Genomic DNA, 18,048 nt, shown 5'->3' with positions numbered 1-18,048 from the left:
GTCCCTCCCAAACCCTGTCCTCCGCAGGCTCTACCCCAAAATCTCCAAGTATTTCCCAACCTGGACATGGCAACCCTACTTCTTATTGTAGTGCCTCATTTCCCCTGTCCGTTTGCTTGGGCATCGTCATTTAGCTATTTTCCACCAGTGCCGGGCATTTTCATCAGGCATTTGGCTTGTAATTTTGTACCCTTCTGATATACACTAAAACAAACCCACGCTTTACAACCAATTTATAAAATATAGAAATCATAACTCAAAATAAATATTTTAAATTAATAACCAACACTTTCCAAAAGGGCCAATAGGGTGCTGAGAAAGAAGGGCTCCCCTTAAGACAAAGGTAAGATTTCAAACCAGAGATTTCCTGATTTCATATACTAATCGCTTAGCCTCTTTGGCCCAGCGCACGCCACTGCAGGGGAGATGGCATTTGTGCTTCTCTGCAGCCATCCAGCTGCCAATAGAGTGTTCAGAATAGTATAGTCCAGGTGTAACCTAGCAACTGCATTTAAAGGAGGACACGGCAACACAACATGGTCCATCAAATTACCATTACAGGTCAGAGAAGATTGTTTCCGTAGCCTTGGCTGATCCCATTCTTCTTGCTAGTAGGAACAAATGCCCAAGATTTACCTATCTCAAGTCCTCCCTTTGAATTTGATGGCTCTTGGGTATGGTGTTAGGGGGGAAGCTGAGCTGAGGACCTTGGACATTATAACTCTGGATCTTTTGTTCTTCAGATCACCATTGGGAAATCTCTTGTTGTCGTTCCTACACTCACAAAACAGCCAAACATATTCAGATTTGATGTACTTACTTAAAATTACAGCACTATGTATGGAATCATGTTCCTCAATTTCCTACCCAGAAGGATATCTTCAAAAGGGAATGACTACTGCTTTATGTGTATAGATTTCTTATTTTTATTCTATTTATTTCATTTATACCCCCCATCTTTCTTCCTAATAGGTATCTAAAGTGTCCTTATATTGTTCTACTCTCCATTTCACAACACCCCTGTGCAGTAGGTTAGGCTGAGAGTGTGTGACTGGCCCAAGCAAGCTTCCATGGCAGCATGGAGATTCAAACCTGGGACTTCCAAGTCCTAATTCGACTCACTGACCTTTTCATCATGCTGGAATTCATTTTTGGCATATCCAGTTAAGGCATCTCAGCTACTGAACTAGATGGACTGAAGTTCTGATGTTGGTGTAAGGCAATTTTGGAAGGATGTAAGGCTGAGTCAACCTTGAGCCAGCTACCTAAACCCGGCTTCCTCCAGGATTGAACTCAGGTCATGAGCAGAGCTATGCATTGCAGTACTGCAGCTTACCACTCTGTGCCACAGGGCTCTTATATTATGGTAGCTTCACTTATTTAGAAAATCTGTATGCTTCCTCTCTAGAGACCAGCTTCACTTATTATGGTAGCTTCAGTTATTTAGAAAATCTGTATGTTTCCTCTACAGCGACCAACGCAAGGAGACTTGCAAAACAAAAGCAATGAAAATATATTAAAACAACATAAGACTTACCAATAAAACAGTCTTCAGGCTAGAAGGTGGCCATAAATCAGCTTTCAATGATGGTACCCTTTCAGTAAAAATAACTGTTTTGGCCTGATATTTAAAAGACTGCAAGATAGGCAGCCAGGTGAGTCTCAAAAGGAATGGCGTCCTTTTACTTCTTATCCTAGAATTGTAGGGGAAAGGAACCATTCCGATCTATATTCAATTGCAGGAAATGTTTCCTTTTCTCTCTGGATAGGGGTCTTTATCAGTTCACCTAATATCTCCTACCCTAACAGCTGTTGCAAAGCTACGTGGCAACTGAAAATCAAGATGGGGAAATGGAGAAAAACCATTTTTAAGCTGCGGTTTTCATTAGGCTTGGGATTTTAGGCTTTACAAATCTGTCAAAAGACCAATGACTCATGATCCATCTGAGAGGCAAAGCATCGACCTTGTCGCTTGACTTCCTTAGCGCTGAATAAAACCCCCAGCAGGAACAGCTCAGTTAAGGGAAGCAGCAGCATCTGTCACTTAATTTTCAAGGCAGATCCACTCTAGGGAGAGGCTGTCTAGCCTGGGCATGTCAAGAATTAATACACCACAAGCGGGCCTTTTAGAACGACAGGGTTCCTGCTGCCCTCAAACGCCTCAGGAAAGGAATTAAGATTCAGGGCCTTTGCTCACATGACGATTCCAGCAATCTTGCTATGAGGCTGCAGAGACGCTTTCAGAAGCGGTTCTTGTGGAAAACTTTAGACGAGCTTCCTTCTCTGCTCGCCGCTTGCCCTGGCTTCGTAACTTAAAGCGCGTACAGTTGATCACTTAGTTATCCTTCTGAAATACTCATTAACCACCATTTTGCACTCACGTGAGGGCTGAAGAGATGCCCAAGGATGAAAAGACAACAAATCATGAAGGAATCGGGCCTTGTTGGTGAACTCAGTAAGAAGCCCTGCAGGGGAGCCTCTCTCAGGCCTGGTTCCTCATATGCAACGTGGAGTTAATGGTACTCATTTATCTTACAGGATGCCAGCATAGTGTAGTAGTAGTTAGAGGGTAAACGAGGGTAAACTAGGGTCTGGGAGACCCAGTTTTCAATTCCCACTTTGCTATGATGCTAGCACGGTGACCTTAGTCACCCCTCTCTTAGCTTAACCTCTCTCACAGCATTGTTGTGAGGTTAACATAGAAGGAGGAGAGATGATGAACACTACTACTGAGCGCCTTGGAGAGAAAGAGGGAATAGGGTTGCCAGTTGTCTGGTTTTCATCTGGATAGTCCAGTATTTTGTTGGACAGTCCAAGGGAAATGCACTCAAACTACCGGACACTTAGGGGAGGGAGGAGAAGAGTGGGAAGGGAAGGGAAAGGCAAGGAAGCAGGGGGGTGGCACAGCACAGAGGAAGCCAGCCCACCTGCCGCTACAAAACAGGCAGGAGTGGATTTGGTTAGAAGCTGGTGCCACTTAAAGGCTGGATCCACAGTGCCCTCACCTTTCCACTCCCCGTCGAGCTGCGGGTCTCTGAGAGTGCTGAGCTGGCCAAGCCGGCTCTCTATTGCCAGCCCCAGGCTGCACGGCCTCGCCTCTGAGAGATTCGGGGGCTGGGGCCTGCACAGCCTGGCGTGATGACGACATCACTTCCAGAAGTGAGCAATGAGCACCCCCCCTCCCCAAGGTCTGGTTTTGGGGGGGAGACCACCTTTTATTATATTTCTATCCATAGATGGGATAGAAATATAATAAAGATTATAAAATCAGCACACATGCACACACAACCACACATATGCACTGGAACAGTCAGAACCACTATGCAGGCTTGTTGTTTTTCTTCTGTTTTTATCTCATTTGACCTCTAAGGAGTTTGTCTTCACAACAACCTTGTAAGGTAGGATAGGCAGAGAAGCACCAATGATACAAGAGGATGCAGCCAGGCTGATAAAATGGCAGATAAAATGCCAGCTTCCTTGGAGGAAACATACTAGACAGATTTAAAAGCGGTGGCATTTTAAGTTCCTTCAAATTGCATTAGAAACCTGATGTGTTGTTACAATCCTGTTTCGACCTATATTGGGTGGGTGGGGGCCTGCAAAATAAAAATGAGCAAATTGCAAAATGTGAGACACTATTGCCAATGTATTATTTAATGTTTTAAAACTCAAAAAATTTCATCAAGAACTCAAGCTGCTATAAGAAACGTTTTTTTCTAAAGACTCCAGAAATCTTTCCACTACTAGTCTACTTGCTCCCCCACACCTCTACCCCTGCCACAGTAGCTCTCAAACCAAATGGGAAAGCTAAGAATACTACTATTATTATTAAGGTGCTACTGGACCCAAATCTTGCTTTTCTAATATTACAATGCAATCCTAAACAGAGTCACACCATTCTACATCTGTTGAAATCAATCAGCGGAGATGGGCATAGCTCTGCTTAGGTTTTCATTGTTGGGTATGAAACTTTTCCCTGTAAGTCTCGCTTGTACACAAAGGCAGGCCTGTCTGACTGTCTAGTTTCTACTTTTTCTTTCTTTCCAGGCAATGGCTGGTTCTGCAAGAAGCCCCATTGAGAAGAAGTCTGCAGGGAAAGCAATGCCTCCCCATTTCCTACTCCAGCTGACTGCAGCCCTGGATAACCCTTCGGTCAAGTCACTGGAGGTAAAGGGTGAAGGGCAGTGTGAGAAAACCAGGGACTGCAGCCAATGCACAACACCGGCATGGAGGTTTGTGCAGCTGGAAAGTGTGGCTGTCGGGGAGGGGACAACGTTCCAGGGATGCTGGTCACCCTGAAAGACGGGCCGATCCCGCTGTTTGTTTTCCTGCAACGTTTAGGTGGCGAGAGGGCAGGCCCAGAGGAAGTCTTTTTCTGGGGGTCCTGCTGTTGGCAGGGGAAAGGGAGCCTTGTCATAAGAGGACTCTTAAGTGCTTGTAAGTTAGGGCACATTCCCCACTGGAGCTCAAATCACTAAGATCTGCTCTCGCATTCTCAGTGTCTTCCAGCCTTTTCTAGTTAACCAAATCTCTGTAACATCACACTGCATATTCTAGAGGTAGCAACACCAACATCAGCTACGGTTTGGGCTCTGGTGTTGTCTTTCCTCTTGGAAGCAGCCTTGGCGACACCTTCTTCTTCAGAAACTGATTGGGGACCCCTCAAGGAATCCAGGAGCATTCCGTTCGCATGTGCCTTTATGCAACCTTCAGCTGGAAATCTTCTGTTGATGTCTGGAACTTTAATGGGACATCAGAAGAGTGAAAATCCAAGCAAGCATTGTTATCTTTCATTATTGCATTATTGTACTAAGATGCACCCCTGCCAGCGTAGAGGTTAGGGTGAGAGACTAGGATCTGGGAGACACACGTTTTAATCTAGTCCATTATGAAAGCTTGCTGGGTGACCTTGGGCCAGTCACATCCTCTAAGCCTCTACCTTCAATGATGTTGTAAGCTGCTTTGGGTGCGCACTGGGGAGAAAATCAGGGTATAAAAATAAATAAAATTGTTTGGAGACCATTTATATCTACTGAGAACTCATTTTTAACAACCTTTTCATTCTTCATCAAGTGCCAAGAGCTTATGGAAAGATGTTGGGTTAACATAAACTATGGTCATATTTCCATTGGAACTGTTGTTCAGCTGCAAAACAAACTGTGTAATTGTCTTTACTTACTCTTTCTTCTTCTCTCAACCTTGATGTCATATCCTGTTACATAACTATGTATTTAATATATAATTTAATTAAGAATAATTTTTTACAGAACAGGTGGTAAGCTGCTGACTCAGTATCAATCCAAACACATTGACAGCAATTCCCTGTTCTTCAGGACAAGCCCTGACCTAAATCTTACTGTAGGCTTCCTCCATAGAATAACTGTATGTATCTTTCCCACAGTGGCATGAAGATGGGAAAAGCATTCTCCTCCATGCCAAACGGTACGAGGAAGAAATCCAGGGAAACCAAGATCTATTTCCAGAACTCAAGAATCTGAGATCGGTCTCCGTACTCCAGGCCTGGCTGACAACCTATGGTTTTAAAGCTAGAACAACAAAGTAGGTCCCTGACTTAGTCTGTGATGTGCCATGGGAGGTTCATTGGATCCACACATTTGTTCTTGGTGTCTTTTTCTCTGCAGAACCGATACCGAGGTCCTCATTTTCCAACATGGAGATTACAAGAAGCTCTCTCCTAAGGAAGAGGAGGTGGATGGCTCCAAAGCTGAAATTCCTCCCATCTCAAAGCAGCCCAAGAAATCGAAGAAAAGGAAAAGTTCACTGGATACCATTGTGAGCCCAGCTTCTAACACAGGGAGCATACTCTCTCCTGAGTCTTCAGGTGCGGAGAACAAAAAATGAAAACGAACAAGCTTAGAACACAATTCCTACTGGGAGATAGTTAAGCTGAGGTATAAATTTGACTGTGTCTGCCACATTAGTATTACGGTTATATAAATCAACTGGATCTTCTGCCAATCATAAAAGCAGAAAACCATGCCAGCCACAAACAGGATAAGGCATGGGCAGGGGGAGGATTCCCCCCATGTTGGGGGAGGGCATACTTGGGGGATTCCCCAGGAATTCAGAAAAATTGTAAATTAACCAAAAAGAAAAACCAAAACTGGCCTGAGGATTGAACATGCTTCAAAAGCACAGAATGTCGACAGCAGCTGAGAATCAAGAGGGAGAAGGGAAGGGAGAGGAAAATTGGTTAACTCCTTGAGAGCTTATAGAATTCTGGAGGGGGAGATTTGGGAGTAGGATTTCCCAATTGTTCTACCTTCACACAATTCCTCATGGTGGACCCCTGGCTGCTGCTCCCTGTTGCTGTCCATGGTAGAAACAATTAGCCTGTAGATGACCAAAAGATCTCCTGTGACTTCCGGTTCTCAATAACATAGGCTAGTAATTAATAGATGGGGAAAAAACACTTAAAAGGCAAAGCTAGTTACTGTAATACAGTCATATATAGAGGGAGCCCCTCTATAAATGGGAGAAGCCTATCTTTCTCAAAGGGCATACATAGGACTTAAAAACCACTTCTGCTTCCACAGTGATACGAGTTTGCAAGGTTGGAAGTTTACTGGGGTAGGTACTAAGTGAAGCCCAGATACAAAAGGGAGCCCTCTCATCTTAAAGACCTATCATGGCAAAAAGAAGATAATAGGGCTAAGCTATAGCAATATGGTTAATAACAGTTCCTGTCTGTTGCTTTAAAAGCTGCTTGTCATCCAAAGGTCACATCTTCATTTCTAGGAAAGTCCCAGCGTTTGCGACCTTTATATCAGTATATAAACTATGGCAATCCAGAGATGAACAGCCCGTCAGAAAACGAATGTGACCTGCCTCCACTGGAGATTCTTCCTGCTTTAGAGAACAAAACACGACCCATAGAACTGAGAATAAATCCTCCCAAAGGTAACAGACGGGGAACAAAAAGGGATGGGTACACTTTTCTCCACCTCCTGAAACCAATGGGGAACGACTAGGGCTGAAACCAAACAAATGAGTTTAGCAGAACTTGGCACTTTTGAGGGCCCCGTCAAAAATAACTTGAGTTGCAACACCTTACTCCTGACACTGTTAAAAGTTTTACTTCAGTTGCAGGCTATTGAGTGCTAAAGAGAAGTTGGGTAGCCCAACAAAGAAAACCACCAATCAACTAGCGCTGCTGTTCCATATTGACTCACAGGGACAGATCACAGTTCATAACAAGCTTTTTATTCTCTGTTTTAGTTGCAGAAGACCCGAGAAATCCAAGAAGTGCCAGTCTGGGAACTGCAGCCAAGGCTGAGGTGGACAAGTCTACCCAGGTTGACATTGACAAGATGCTCAGTGTTTGTGCAGCTCACCTTGTCCCGCCGCTGTCACCACAGCACAAGTAGCACTGTCTAGTGGGATGTGGAGCTGTTTTCAGAAGAGGCAAGCAGAAGGCCAAAAGGCTGGCAGGCCCTTAAGCCTTTAAAAAGGGTCCCTGGAGATCACCATTTTGCTAGATGTTCCTTTTGTCCCATCCGAGTGTATTCCTCAAACATGGTTCATTGCATTCCGGTATAAAGCTTTTGTACATTTGTCCTGTCGCCGGATCATAATATAAGGGAAATTGGAGATGCTGGCTAAGTAGCCCAGATCAGGCACAATCTTTAGAACTGCTAAAAAGTTCTCAGAGACACGAATATAGTCCATCTCACTCCAGCGTGTTCTCCCCAAGAGTCTAGGAGGAACGAGATCACTCTTTTAAAGAGTTATTGAATAGGCTATCAATGGGGAAGGGGCTCTGCCAGAGTCTGAATCAGTTTAACATAGGACTGAAATGAAGCTCTTGAGACAAGAAGATTTTTCTGCATGATAAAAAGACTCCCCACTCCTTCCCTTTACAAGACACCTCAAATCTAGTAACAATGTGATCTCTACCTGTATTACTAGCAAGGCAGAGAAGAATGCAAGTGAGGAATGTTTTCTTCCTTTTTTTGCTAAACCTTGCTGGACAGAGCAGAGGAAACATCCTCCAAATATTTTACATCTCCTTCAACCGCAACAACAAAAGCAGCTTGTAAAATAGAAGGGACGCATGCAACAGAGGGCAAGCATTCTTCTCTTTGCCCCCAAAAGAACAATGGAATATAACTTCATTCCTTGGCAGTCCTTAATTTTCCCATTTCTTTGGTGAGCTTTAAAGAGGGTGGGAGAAAAATAGCTACCGCAAGAGTCTGAATTTTTGTATTATCAAGGTGAGGGAAAAACTCAGTTGTTAACTGATTTTCCAGTAAAAACAAGATTGCAATGCTCAATCATTAATGCTGAACAACAGAGAAATAATTTAGCTCATTAATAAAGGTGACTAGTAAATTAGCCCTTTTGAGAAAGACCAAAGTCACCATCCAGGACTGTGTTTATTTCATGCACTTGTATAAAAGCAAGTACTAAGAATTTGAAGGAGAACTTAGCTGAGAATCTTAGCTTATTTTAAGAACATATTATTAGCCTACATGTAAGAACATTTTGAAAGCTGACAAGATAGTGTCATGTTGGTGGAGACAGCCATCAAGTCACAGCTGACTTATGGTGACCCCCTGATGGGGTTTCCATGGCAAGAGACTAACAGAGGTGGTTTGCCACTGCCTGTCTCTGCAACCCTGGTCTTCGTTGGAGGACCTTCCAATTACTAACCAAGGCTGACCCCGCTTAGTTTCCGAGATCTGATGAGATCGGGTTAATCTGGACTATCCAGGTCAGGGATGTGTCATGTTAGAAATCAAAGAAAGCTTTAAAGCAGGACCTTCCAAAGTTAAAGAACGGAGGCCTTACAGGTCCTCCCTAACTAAGGTTTTTAATCACCCATCATAAAGTTTTCAATTTACGGCCTCTTTGTCATCATACTGTTTATCAAAGCATTCTGAAATTCCACAGAACTGCACATTGTGTCAAGGTTCCTTTAGTACTGAATTTGGATCCCCCCCCCCCAACCCTCAAAATGCAAAAGCGGGTAAGGCCTGAAATTTGTTAGCCCAGTGGCAGAAAACAAACATCTGCAACTAGAATTAAGGATACAGCTGTTGTGGTTAAAAATAACTTTAAAAGACCAGAATAGGTGAGGTGAGGGGAACAGCAGGGTTTTTTCTCTGGGAAGCTGAACGAACAGCTGAAATAGTTCCTGATTTTATGTGCTTTTAAATTCCCACACACACACACTCCAAAATAACGTGGCCACTTGCAAAACACATTAAGGTTGCTTGTTAATGCTTTATATTAAGGTACAGGATTAAAATCTAGTAGGAAACAATAAAAAAACCATTCAAGTAAACAATATATTTTATAAAAAGTTAGCTATCACTTCTCAGGTTCAGCCTGGTGAAGAATAGCAGCTCAGAGATCTGGTAGATGCGCACTAAGGTTTGCTCGGCAACCAGCACCAGGATTCCCACAGGATGCGCATCAGACGGGAAAGGGATGAGGAACATGGTCCAGTGTTTGATTAAATCCACTCGCCTACCCAAAACCACTTCTGGCCTTAATGCCTCCAAGCTAATCTATCCTTCTTACCAGCCAGTGGCTGAATTAAGAGACTGGATGTTCCATTTCTATCCAACTTCATATCCCTCTGACAGATCAAAGCCTGCCTCAGTATATATCCAGATAGAACATTGCACAAGCCAAGACTAGCAAAACTGGCCATGGGCTTGGCTTCTGTGCTGCAAAGGAAGCTTCACCGGAGCAAGATCATGGATGGAGTTTGCTCGGCGGCACTTAACAGGGCAGAAGAGGATGTGGGAAAAGAAGTGCAAGAGGTCTTCAAGCCTCAAATAACCTGATGTGGGAGAGCAGTGCTGGCATGTGCAAACTGCAGCTGAACACAATACTTGAGTTCTTCTAGCAACAGGGAGCGAGTGGCTCGTGTCAAAGAGCACTCTCATTCTCCCCGTGTAAATTCAAAACATTCAAACTGGATGCCAGAGACTGCAATCGGTCCTCACTGCTGACCAAGTTTAAAGACTCACTCCATCGCATCCCTTGTGTGAGGTGTTTTTTTTCCCTCTCAAGAACAATCCTAGGAGATTAACTTGTATTCCTATTAAAAACAGCCTTCTCTAGTGTTAAGTGCTATCATGTTAAACTGGTAAGAATGCCAAAGCTGTGTGTAGAAGGGACATAAACATGCCCCAATGGCAAAACCCCACACTTCCGTTTTAGCTACTGCTGAGTGCAAAGGACAATTCAAGTTTTCCTAACAATACAACTCAGAAAGTTTAGCATTAAAACAAAAACAAACGCACACAAACCTGCAATATTTAAAACTCTGAACGAGTTTAAAAACAAAAATATTTCCTTAGAAGTTTTTTTTTTTACCCACAAGAGTAACTCCCCCCAGTCCCCCAAAACATTTCCATCTTTGACATTTTCTGCCCGTTTCCACCAACTGTTCTGATCTCCAGGAACTTTTCCATTATAGGTTATTTCTCTGAAGTGCCTCACAGAGATTTTGATTGGCATCTGGCTCTTCAGTCATGATTTCCACAGATTCCCACTCCCCAGACCTGCTGGATTTTTTAATAGCATCTACAACGCTCTGCATGTAGAGGCCATCTTCAAAAGAAGCTGCCATGGCAACTGGCTTGGGATCCCAGGTCCGCTGGTCTTCCTGGTCTTGGAACGACTGACGCAGCGCTTGCACCAGGTATTCCATTCCTTTAAGGTACAGCACGGGTATGTCTTTGAAGCCTTTTTCTGAAAGCCCTGCATTGACATCCAGAGAGTCTACAAGCAGGAGTTCCTCCTGGAGATCCGTGTTCTTTTGGCCGTACAGATCTGTCCCACGGGCTATGAGGCGCCCCGCAGACCCCACGATCATGACCTCATGGACGAACGACCCAGGCATGTTGAAGTTGAGGGTCACCGTACTGCAGACACCTCCCGTCATCAGCACCTGGAAAAAGCAGAAGTCATCACTGGTGACGTGGCGTATCCCGTTTATGGCAGAGTTCTGCTTCACGAAAGTTTTCAGCAAGCCATGGACTTTCTCTGCCTTTCGGCTTGTCAGATGAGTGAGGAGGTCTATGATGTACGTCCCCATCGTGTGCAGGCCGCCCCCGCCCATCAGCTCATCACAGATCCAATTGTACTTGTGGCTGAGAAGGCTGCCCCAATACACTCGAACGTCACAGATCAGAACGTCGCCCACATAGTGCTCTTCTATCAACTGCTTCATTTTGACAAAAGCCGGCAGGAAACGCAGGACATTGCCTACAATGCTCATGAGTTTGGGGTAGTATCTGGCAGCTGTCACCATCCTGAAGGTATCCACTGAGGTAGCAGCTTTCTCACAGATGACGTTCTTCCCAATACCTGTGGAACACAGGAGACCGATTTGATTCAGAGGTGATCAGGACACCAAACAGCTCCTGAGAATCAGAATTTCACTCTGGGGGAGGACAGACTTAAGAGGGGAGGGAGTGGCAAATGGTAACAGGGGATCAGTTAAAAGTGAGGGCACCCAAGATACAAGACTGACTTTGCTGAAGGAACAAGGCAACTACAAGCTTCCGGGTGTGTGTGTGTGTGTCTTCTCCTGCAGATCGTGTATCCAGCAGTCATATTTTAAACGCACCATACTCAGAAGTGGCTAAGGGAAAGTCATTGCCAGAGAGTGTGGTGTAGTGGTTGGACTAGGATCTGGAAGACCCAGGTTCAAATCCCGACTCTGCCATGGAAGCGCCCTGGGTGAGCTTGGGCCAGTCACACCCTAGCAGCCTAACCTACATCACAGGTTTCTTGCAAAGATAAAATGGAAAAGGGAAGAATATTGTACGTCGCTTTGGGGTCCCATTGAGGAGAAAAAGAAGTGGGGTACAAATGAAGTAAATTTAAAAATAAATAAATTTACAGACAACTGAAGCATCTCTTTGCAAAAACCCCCCAATGAGGTTAAAACTTTATTCAAAATCTCAGTTAAATAGGCAATTTGCCATAGCGTCTCCTTTATGGTGTGTAAAGAACTAAAGTCAAAACCCATAAAGGCCAATACTTCTTTTCAGAATTACTACAGGTTATTCTTTTTCTTATTCTTTCACATGTTAATTATTTTTTCAAAAAGGGCAGAAGTTATCATGAGGGGAAAAGGCATTTTTCTGCACAATGTGTGAAAATTTAAGGACAGCCTTGCTTATTAATTAAAAAGAGGACAGGGAGTCTGATCTATTTTGGCATTACAAAAAGAAATAACTTGAGCTGTGCATACACACAAATTTGGAGAAGGGGAGAGAGGAGAGAACATTATAAACAAGACTCATGTTCTATGTATAAATAAATTCCCTTAAACAAAAAAGGACTTGTGGTAAGACACTTTCAGAACAGTTATAAAATAATTATTCAACTGTGAACATTAGCATTTAATTGACTGTTAAGAGGGGATCTGGGATAGCCTCATCCTTAAATCTCTCTCAAGTGGAGAAATTCTTAGAAGTTTTCAAACTGGTTGCTTGCTTAATCAGTAGACTAAAATTTAGGTGGCCTTTCTTAAGACTTTAATAGGATTAGAAACACCAAGGCATCTCCTGACAAAGATGGATGAGTTGCTTGGCCTAGTCACAACACACCGAGGAAGGAAAAATCTAATCAGCGGACAGAACCCTAGTAAACTGCAACACCATCGTAATGTGTGTATTTAGATATGACATCCACTACTCTCGCATAAAACACTGGAATACATGAATTATATAGTATTTTCAAACTGATAGTTCCAACAACAGGAAAACAAACAAGCATATCTAAACCTGAAACTGCTTTACAAGACCTGCAAAGGTAGTATTAATCTGAACCGCATTTTTGCACACTTCATTTTTTTTCTCTGAACCTTTTCCAAACTCAAAGAACACTGGAGGTTAAACAGAGCTGGGCTACAGCACTGGCATTTCACAGCCCTGACTCACACTTCATGCTTATAAAACCTTTCTAAAAGATTAGGACTTCTGTTCCAGGCAGATGACGTCAGATCTTCTAACTTGAAGGATTCTGTCTCAAATCTGGTCTTTCCTCTCAGTTGATTCTGCCCATTGTTTGTTTTTCTCTCTTGTTTTGGCTCAACTATAGGTTACCCCTATTCCTACCTTAAGCCTCTTATTTCTGTTTTGCATTCTGAAACCTGATATATATTTTTCTGCATGCAAATTCAGACATGTTTTGTTGCTCTTTTCATTGGCTTCCTTTTCCAGTTCAATTTAAAGTTCCACAGCTCATCATGAAGGGTATTATTCATTCTCTTGCTCCTGCTTATCTTGAGTCTCTCAAATCTCCGCATTCTCCTCCTTAGGCCATGCATTCTTCTGGTTCTTAATTGCTTGTTAAACTCTGTCTAGCCCCTCCATTTCCTATCTTCATGCTTTTTCTCTTATTGTTCCTTATCTACTGCAGCCAATATTCATTTAACTGATCCTCTTAAAAAAAGAAAAAGCCTTAAGACACATTTGTTTCCATTGACCTAAGACTAATTACTTCTGATCTCCTCCTCTGGTTTTGAGTCTGTTGATTTTATTTCTGTCTAAATTAAGCCTGCAAGGCCATTGGACAGGCCGTGTCTTTTTAATGTTTTGCACATTGTTTAATTCTTGAGACACTTTAGAAGTACGGTTATACAAAGCAGTCAGTGGCATGGTTCCAGAAAGTTCCTGCCATACCCCAAAGAGAATGATAGTAATCTGGTTTCAAGTCCCAGTTATGATAAATTTTGCAAAATGTTTTCAAATTACACATGTAATTTTATACCACACTGATAGGCTTGCCATCTCCAAGATGGGAAATTCCTGGAGATCTAGGGGGAGAAACCTGGAGAAAGTGGGGTTTGGGGAGGGAAAAGACCTTGGCATGGCATAATTCCATAGAGTCCACCCCCCAAAGTAGCCATTTTCTCCAGGTGAACTGATCTCTGTGGCCTGGAGACCAGTTGTAATTCCGGGAGATCTCCAGCCACTACCTGGAGGCTGGTAACCCTACACACTGAAGCCTTAAGAGTATCAACTTGACTCTCAGAAGTGGGATACCGTCCCCCATCCAAAATCTCAGCCACTCTGCATTTAGACAGTCATCGATCCTTTCCAGCACCAAAGAAACATTTGCTTCCATAATACATTTCAAGTAACACTAAATTGCCCTGCAGAAAAAAGGAAGCCAATTGGAGCTCCTTCCCTACTTTCAAGTACCAGCCTTCTCAATAGAAGACAAAATCTGCTAATCAGTAACCTGTCTGCACTCTAGCAAGCGCCAGGCCCAACTGGCTTGGAGGCACTACCTATAAAGTTTAATAAGCCTTTTGCTCCCTGAAGAACATCTGACCACACCAAGAGGAAGCAGCCACTTCCCTTCTACAGAATTTCTCCTTGATCCATGGGGGTGGGGAAGCAAGGATAATGCCCTGGTCTCTGCAGACTCCTAGTGGTCAGTGAAGCAGCAGAAATATGCCGTTGAATTTTGCTGTGCCTTCAGGGGCTGTGGGAATGCAGAGACTTAATTTAATCACAAGAATATAAGATTCACCTTCTAACCTCTATAAAAAATCATTCTTGTTTTGGAGGCCAGCCACCAAAGCCTGCATCAACTCTGTTTAAGAAAGAATGTGAAATCCGTTCCAAGAGATACTTTCACCTTACTGTTTCCTGTTTATCAACCACAGAAGTCTTTGCCTTCTAATGAACGGAAAGGATGCACACAGCCAAATTATCAGGCTTCACATCCTTTCCATGAGTTTATATCTAACGGTAACATTACTTTTCCTATTCTGATGCAAATCCTACCGTCAAGTCATAGTTCACTTATGGTGACCCCTGGTGGGGTTTTCATGGCAACAGACTAACAGAGGTGGTTTGCCATTGCCTGGATCTACAACCCTGGTCTTCCTTGCAGGTCTCCCATCCAATTACTAACCAAGGCCAATCCTGCTTAGTTTCTGAAATCTGATGAGATCAGGCTCTCCTGGGCTATCCAGGTCAGGGCTCATGTGACACAAAAATCAATTTTATCACAGGTTGCCTGACAAAATTCAGGGGGAACTCCCTGCTCCCTCAGTTACAATCCTCAGAAAAGCTAACAAACCTATTAAAAACTTATCCATAAAGTAAAAGCAGAATTGGGGTCCAGTCAATTATATTTTCCCACTATGTCAGACATTACATACCTATGAGTGCCGTATGCTCCTCCTGCCTCACAGCATGGGCAGAACAGGATAGGAAGTCAGATATTATACCAATCTTTGTAACATTACATTCTGCTGTATTATAATCCTCAAGACTTCACAGCTATATGATACAAATGTAATGCTGCAAAGGGAGACATATGGCTTATAGTAATCAATTACACAGCAACCACCACCAGATGCCAGTTGTGATATACAACACAGAAGGCGGGTTTTATTCCAAAGCCAAAGCAACTTGTTCCAATTCAACAGCAAATATACGGTACCTAGAGCTTTCACAGCAATTTGTCGTGTTAATGGTGGGGGGATGTTGATGCAAACCAGATCCACATCTTGATGAAGCAAGACATCATCTGTCCGGCTGGTGTAGAAGGAAATGTTCATTTCCTCAGCCAATTGCTTGGCTTCCTCTTCAGTCTTCCCCCAGAGGGCCTCGATGGAGAAGCCTTCTGCTCGCAACAGAGGTACGAGCACCCGAGCGGTGCTCCCAGTCCCAAAAACCCCCACGCCGGGAAGCATTTTCATTGTGTATGATTTTCACAATTTGATTCCTCAGCACAATCCTCAGGCACGAAGGCCAAACTGGTCAGCATTCTGTTTCATCCACAGCTCCTAAAACAGGCAGGGAGAAAAAGAGAGATTGAATATTAGCACCGGGCATCTTTCATACTGTTTGCATAAAGTGACTGGCTCGTCATGGTCAACAGTGACACAAGCATAATCCAGTGTGGGTCATTCAGTACTCAAGCCAGATGAATCTGCTTGTTACCAAGCTAGGCTTCTATTTCCAAAGCTGATGCACATTTAACATATTAAGCCAGTAACACCTGTCAATGCCAAAGAAAATTTGTGGATGTATCATCTAACTACATAAAAGCATTTCTATAGCCTTTTCGAAGGTTCAAACTGATTCACATACATTATTTTATAATCCTTACAAGAATTCTATGAGGTAAATCAGTATTATTACTCCATAGCTCATGTTAGGGGGTTGGCTAAGCAAAGCTAAGAGCGTGGCTTGTCTCTGGCAACTTAGTGAGCTCCCGGGTTAAATAACATTTGAACCAAGGACTTCACAAATCCTAATTTTTAGTGCGTACAACTTTCCTTCAAAACCTGCTTCAAGCATGGAAAGCAGCTACTATACATAAAGTTTTTGAGTCTCTGAAAGTGTTCATGTGTATGTGTGCATGTGGACGGACACATGCTCATGCATCTTGCCTTTTTAATGTACATCACCTCAGGCCCTTAAAAAAGCACAAAGAAGCAATACATAAATAAAACATTTCTGGTGATTTATAGGCAATTATTTCTAAATCTAAATTCTATTTGTCAGTAAACAAACAATATTACCACTAGAAAGTGTTGGAAAAAGAAGGATACACCCAAGGAAACATGGAGACAGAGAAAAACGAAGGGAAGAAAGGAAAAATAAGGATAGCAGGAGATAAGGACACCAGAACGTCTGTAGAAAGTCTTTCAACTTTCATGCTACATTTAAAAAAAATATAATGTATACGGATTTTTGACAGTTGATAACACTGACAACTTTGACGGTGAAAATACTAAAAAATTTTGAGGAAGTTTTAGGGTTGGTGTTGGTCTTCAGTAGAACAGTAGGATTTGAGTCCTGTGGTACCTGAGAGACCAACAAAATTTTCAAGATGTAAGCTTACCAGAGCCAAAGTACCTGAAGAAGGGAGCTCTGACTTCCAGCACCTCACACCCTGAAAATCTAGTTGATCTTTAAGGTGCTACTGGACCCAAATCCTGTAAAATCTTGTTGGTTTCTAAGGTGCCACTGGACTCAAATCCTGCTGTTTTGGGAGCAGTTTTTGATCTGTATCTTCACATGGGCAGATAACAAAAATATCAATATTAACCTCATACTCTGTCCAGGATGCTCTTTTTCAACCCCACTGCAGCAAAAGTAAATAGAAGGCTTATGGCACCTTTAAAAAAGTACACGCATATATGTTTGTGTGTGTCTCTGTGTATACATACACACACACACTAAACAGTATATATAAAGAAAAAGGTCAGGAAAGCTTATCCTGGAATAGAACTCCTAGTTAAGGGTGTGTGTTACACCAGCACACACCTTGCCTGCTTTCCACACAAACTCAAGTCTGCATTCCACACAAACCCCATCACCTGCTCATTTACCTCTTTAACATCCCACCCCCCTCTTCTCAAGCCTTGCCTTCCCTTCTGTCTCCACCCTCTCCCCCATTCTTCCTCCGCAGTGCATCTCTTTTGCACACCTCACCACAACGACTGGCTCACACACGCACCCCGAAAGAAAATCCACACCTGAAGACCAACCCCCCCGCCCCGGGCCCACTTTCACCTGCGGAAGGATACACCCCGTTAAAAAGAAGCGCGGCGAGACTCACCTGAGGGCCGCAGCGCCTCTCCTCTCGTCCTCGCGCGCGCACGCGCGCGCGCTCCATCGCCTCTCAAACTGGCCTTAGTACCGTCTCCCTACCCCAGCCACTTGAGGCTATTGCGCATGCGCTGAGGGAGAGAGACGGCCGGGGGCGAGGGAGAGAGAAAGGAGGGGTTGTTGCTGGCTGCCTCTTAAAGGAGCCGCGCTGCATTTTTCTTCTTTGCAAGTTTCCTTGGGAGCGCGTCGCTTCCTTCACTTCCAGAAAATCTTGGACGTTCCACAAATAATTAAATTGGTTCGTAGAGGGATTTGAGGGGGGGGGGGGTTGGGTGGCGAGGATTGGAATGCCCACCACCTTTTTGCTCCTGCCCAGAAATTGTGTGCTGAACTTAAATTTTAGCTAATTTTTTAATGCTATTGTCCTTGTATATTGGATATCATAGTTGATCTTTTATATGTTTTTTTGTTATTTTGT

The 18,048-nt window shown here is 43.4% G+C and overlaps 2 protein-coding genes across 2 annotated transcripts in view; one reads left to right on the top strand and one right to left on the bottom strand.

Moving 5' to 3' along the window:
* The window catches only part of PARD6A (par-6 family cell polarity regulator alpha), a 37,278-nt gene extending 33,160 nt beyond the window's left edge, over nucleotides 1–4,118 (top strand). Inside the window, exon 4 of the mRNA XM_055000849.1 lies at nucleotides 4,048–4,118. The gene's annotated coding sequence lies outside the window, so the exon portion shown is untranslated. The remainder of the gene's footprint in view (nucleotides 1–4,047) is intronic.
* A 3,090-nt stretch (nucleotides 4,119–7,208) lies between these two features.
* On the bottom strand, nucleotides 7,209–17,669 carry GFOD2 (glucose-fructose oxidoreductase domain containing 2). Its single transcript, XM_055000137.1, has 3 exons — nucleotides 17,581–17,669; nucleotides 15,451–15,796; nucleotides 7,209–11,346 (listed from the first exon to the last, which is right to left on the bottom strand). The coding sequence occupies exons 2-3, from the start codon at nucleotides 15,707–15,709 to the stop codon at nucleotides 10,448–10,450; spliced, it is 1,158 nt and encodes a 385-aa protein (XP_054856112.1). The 5' UTR covers nucleotides 15,710–15,796; nucleotides 17,581–17,669; the 3' UTR covers nucleotides 7,209–10,447.
* Nucleotides 17,670–18,048: the final 379 nt, after the last annotated feature.

Source organism: Eublepharis macularius, chromosome 16, assembly GCF_028583425.1.
Source record: "Eublepharis macularius isolate TG4126 chromosome 16, MPM_Emac_v1.0, whole genome shotgun sequence".
In the NCBI taxonomy this organism is placed as follows: domain Eukaryota; kingdom Metazoa; phylum Chordata; class Lepidosauria; order Squamata; family Eublepharidae; genus Eublepharis; species Eublepharis macularius.
Note: the sequence above shows the minus strand (reverse complement) of the source record. Positions and strands in the feature narration are given on the sequence as shown.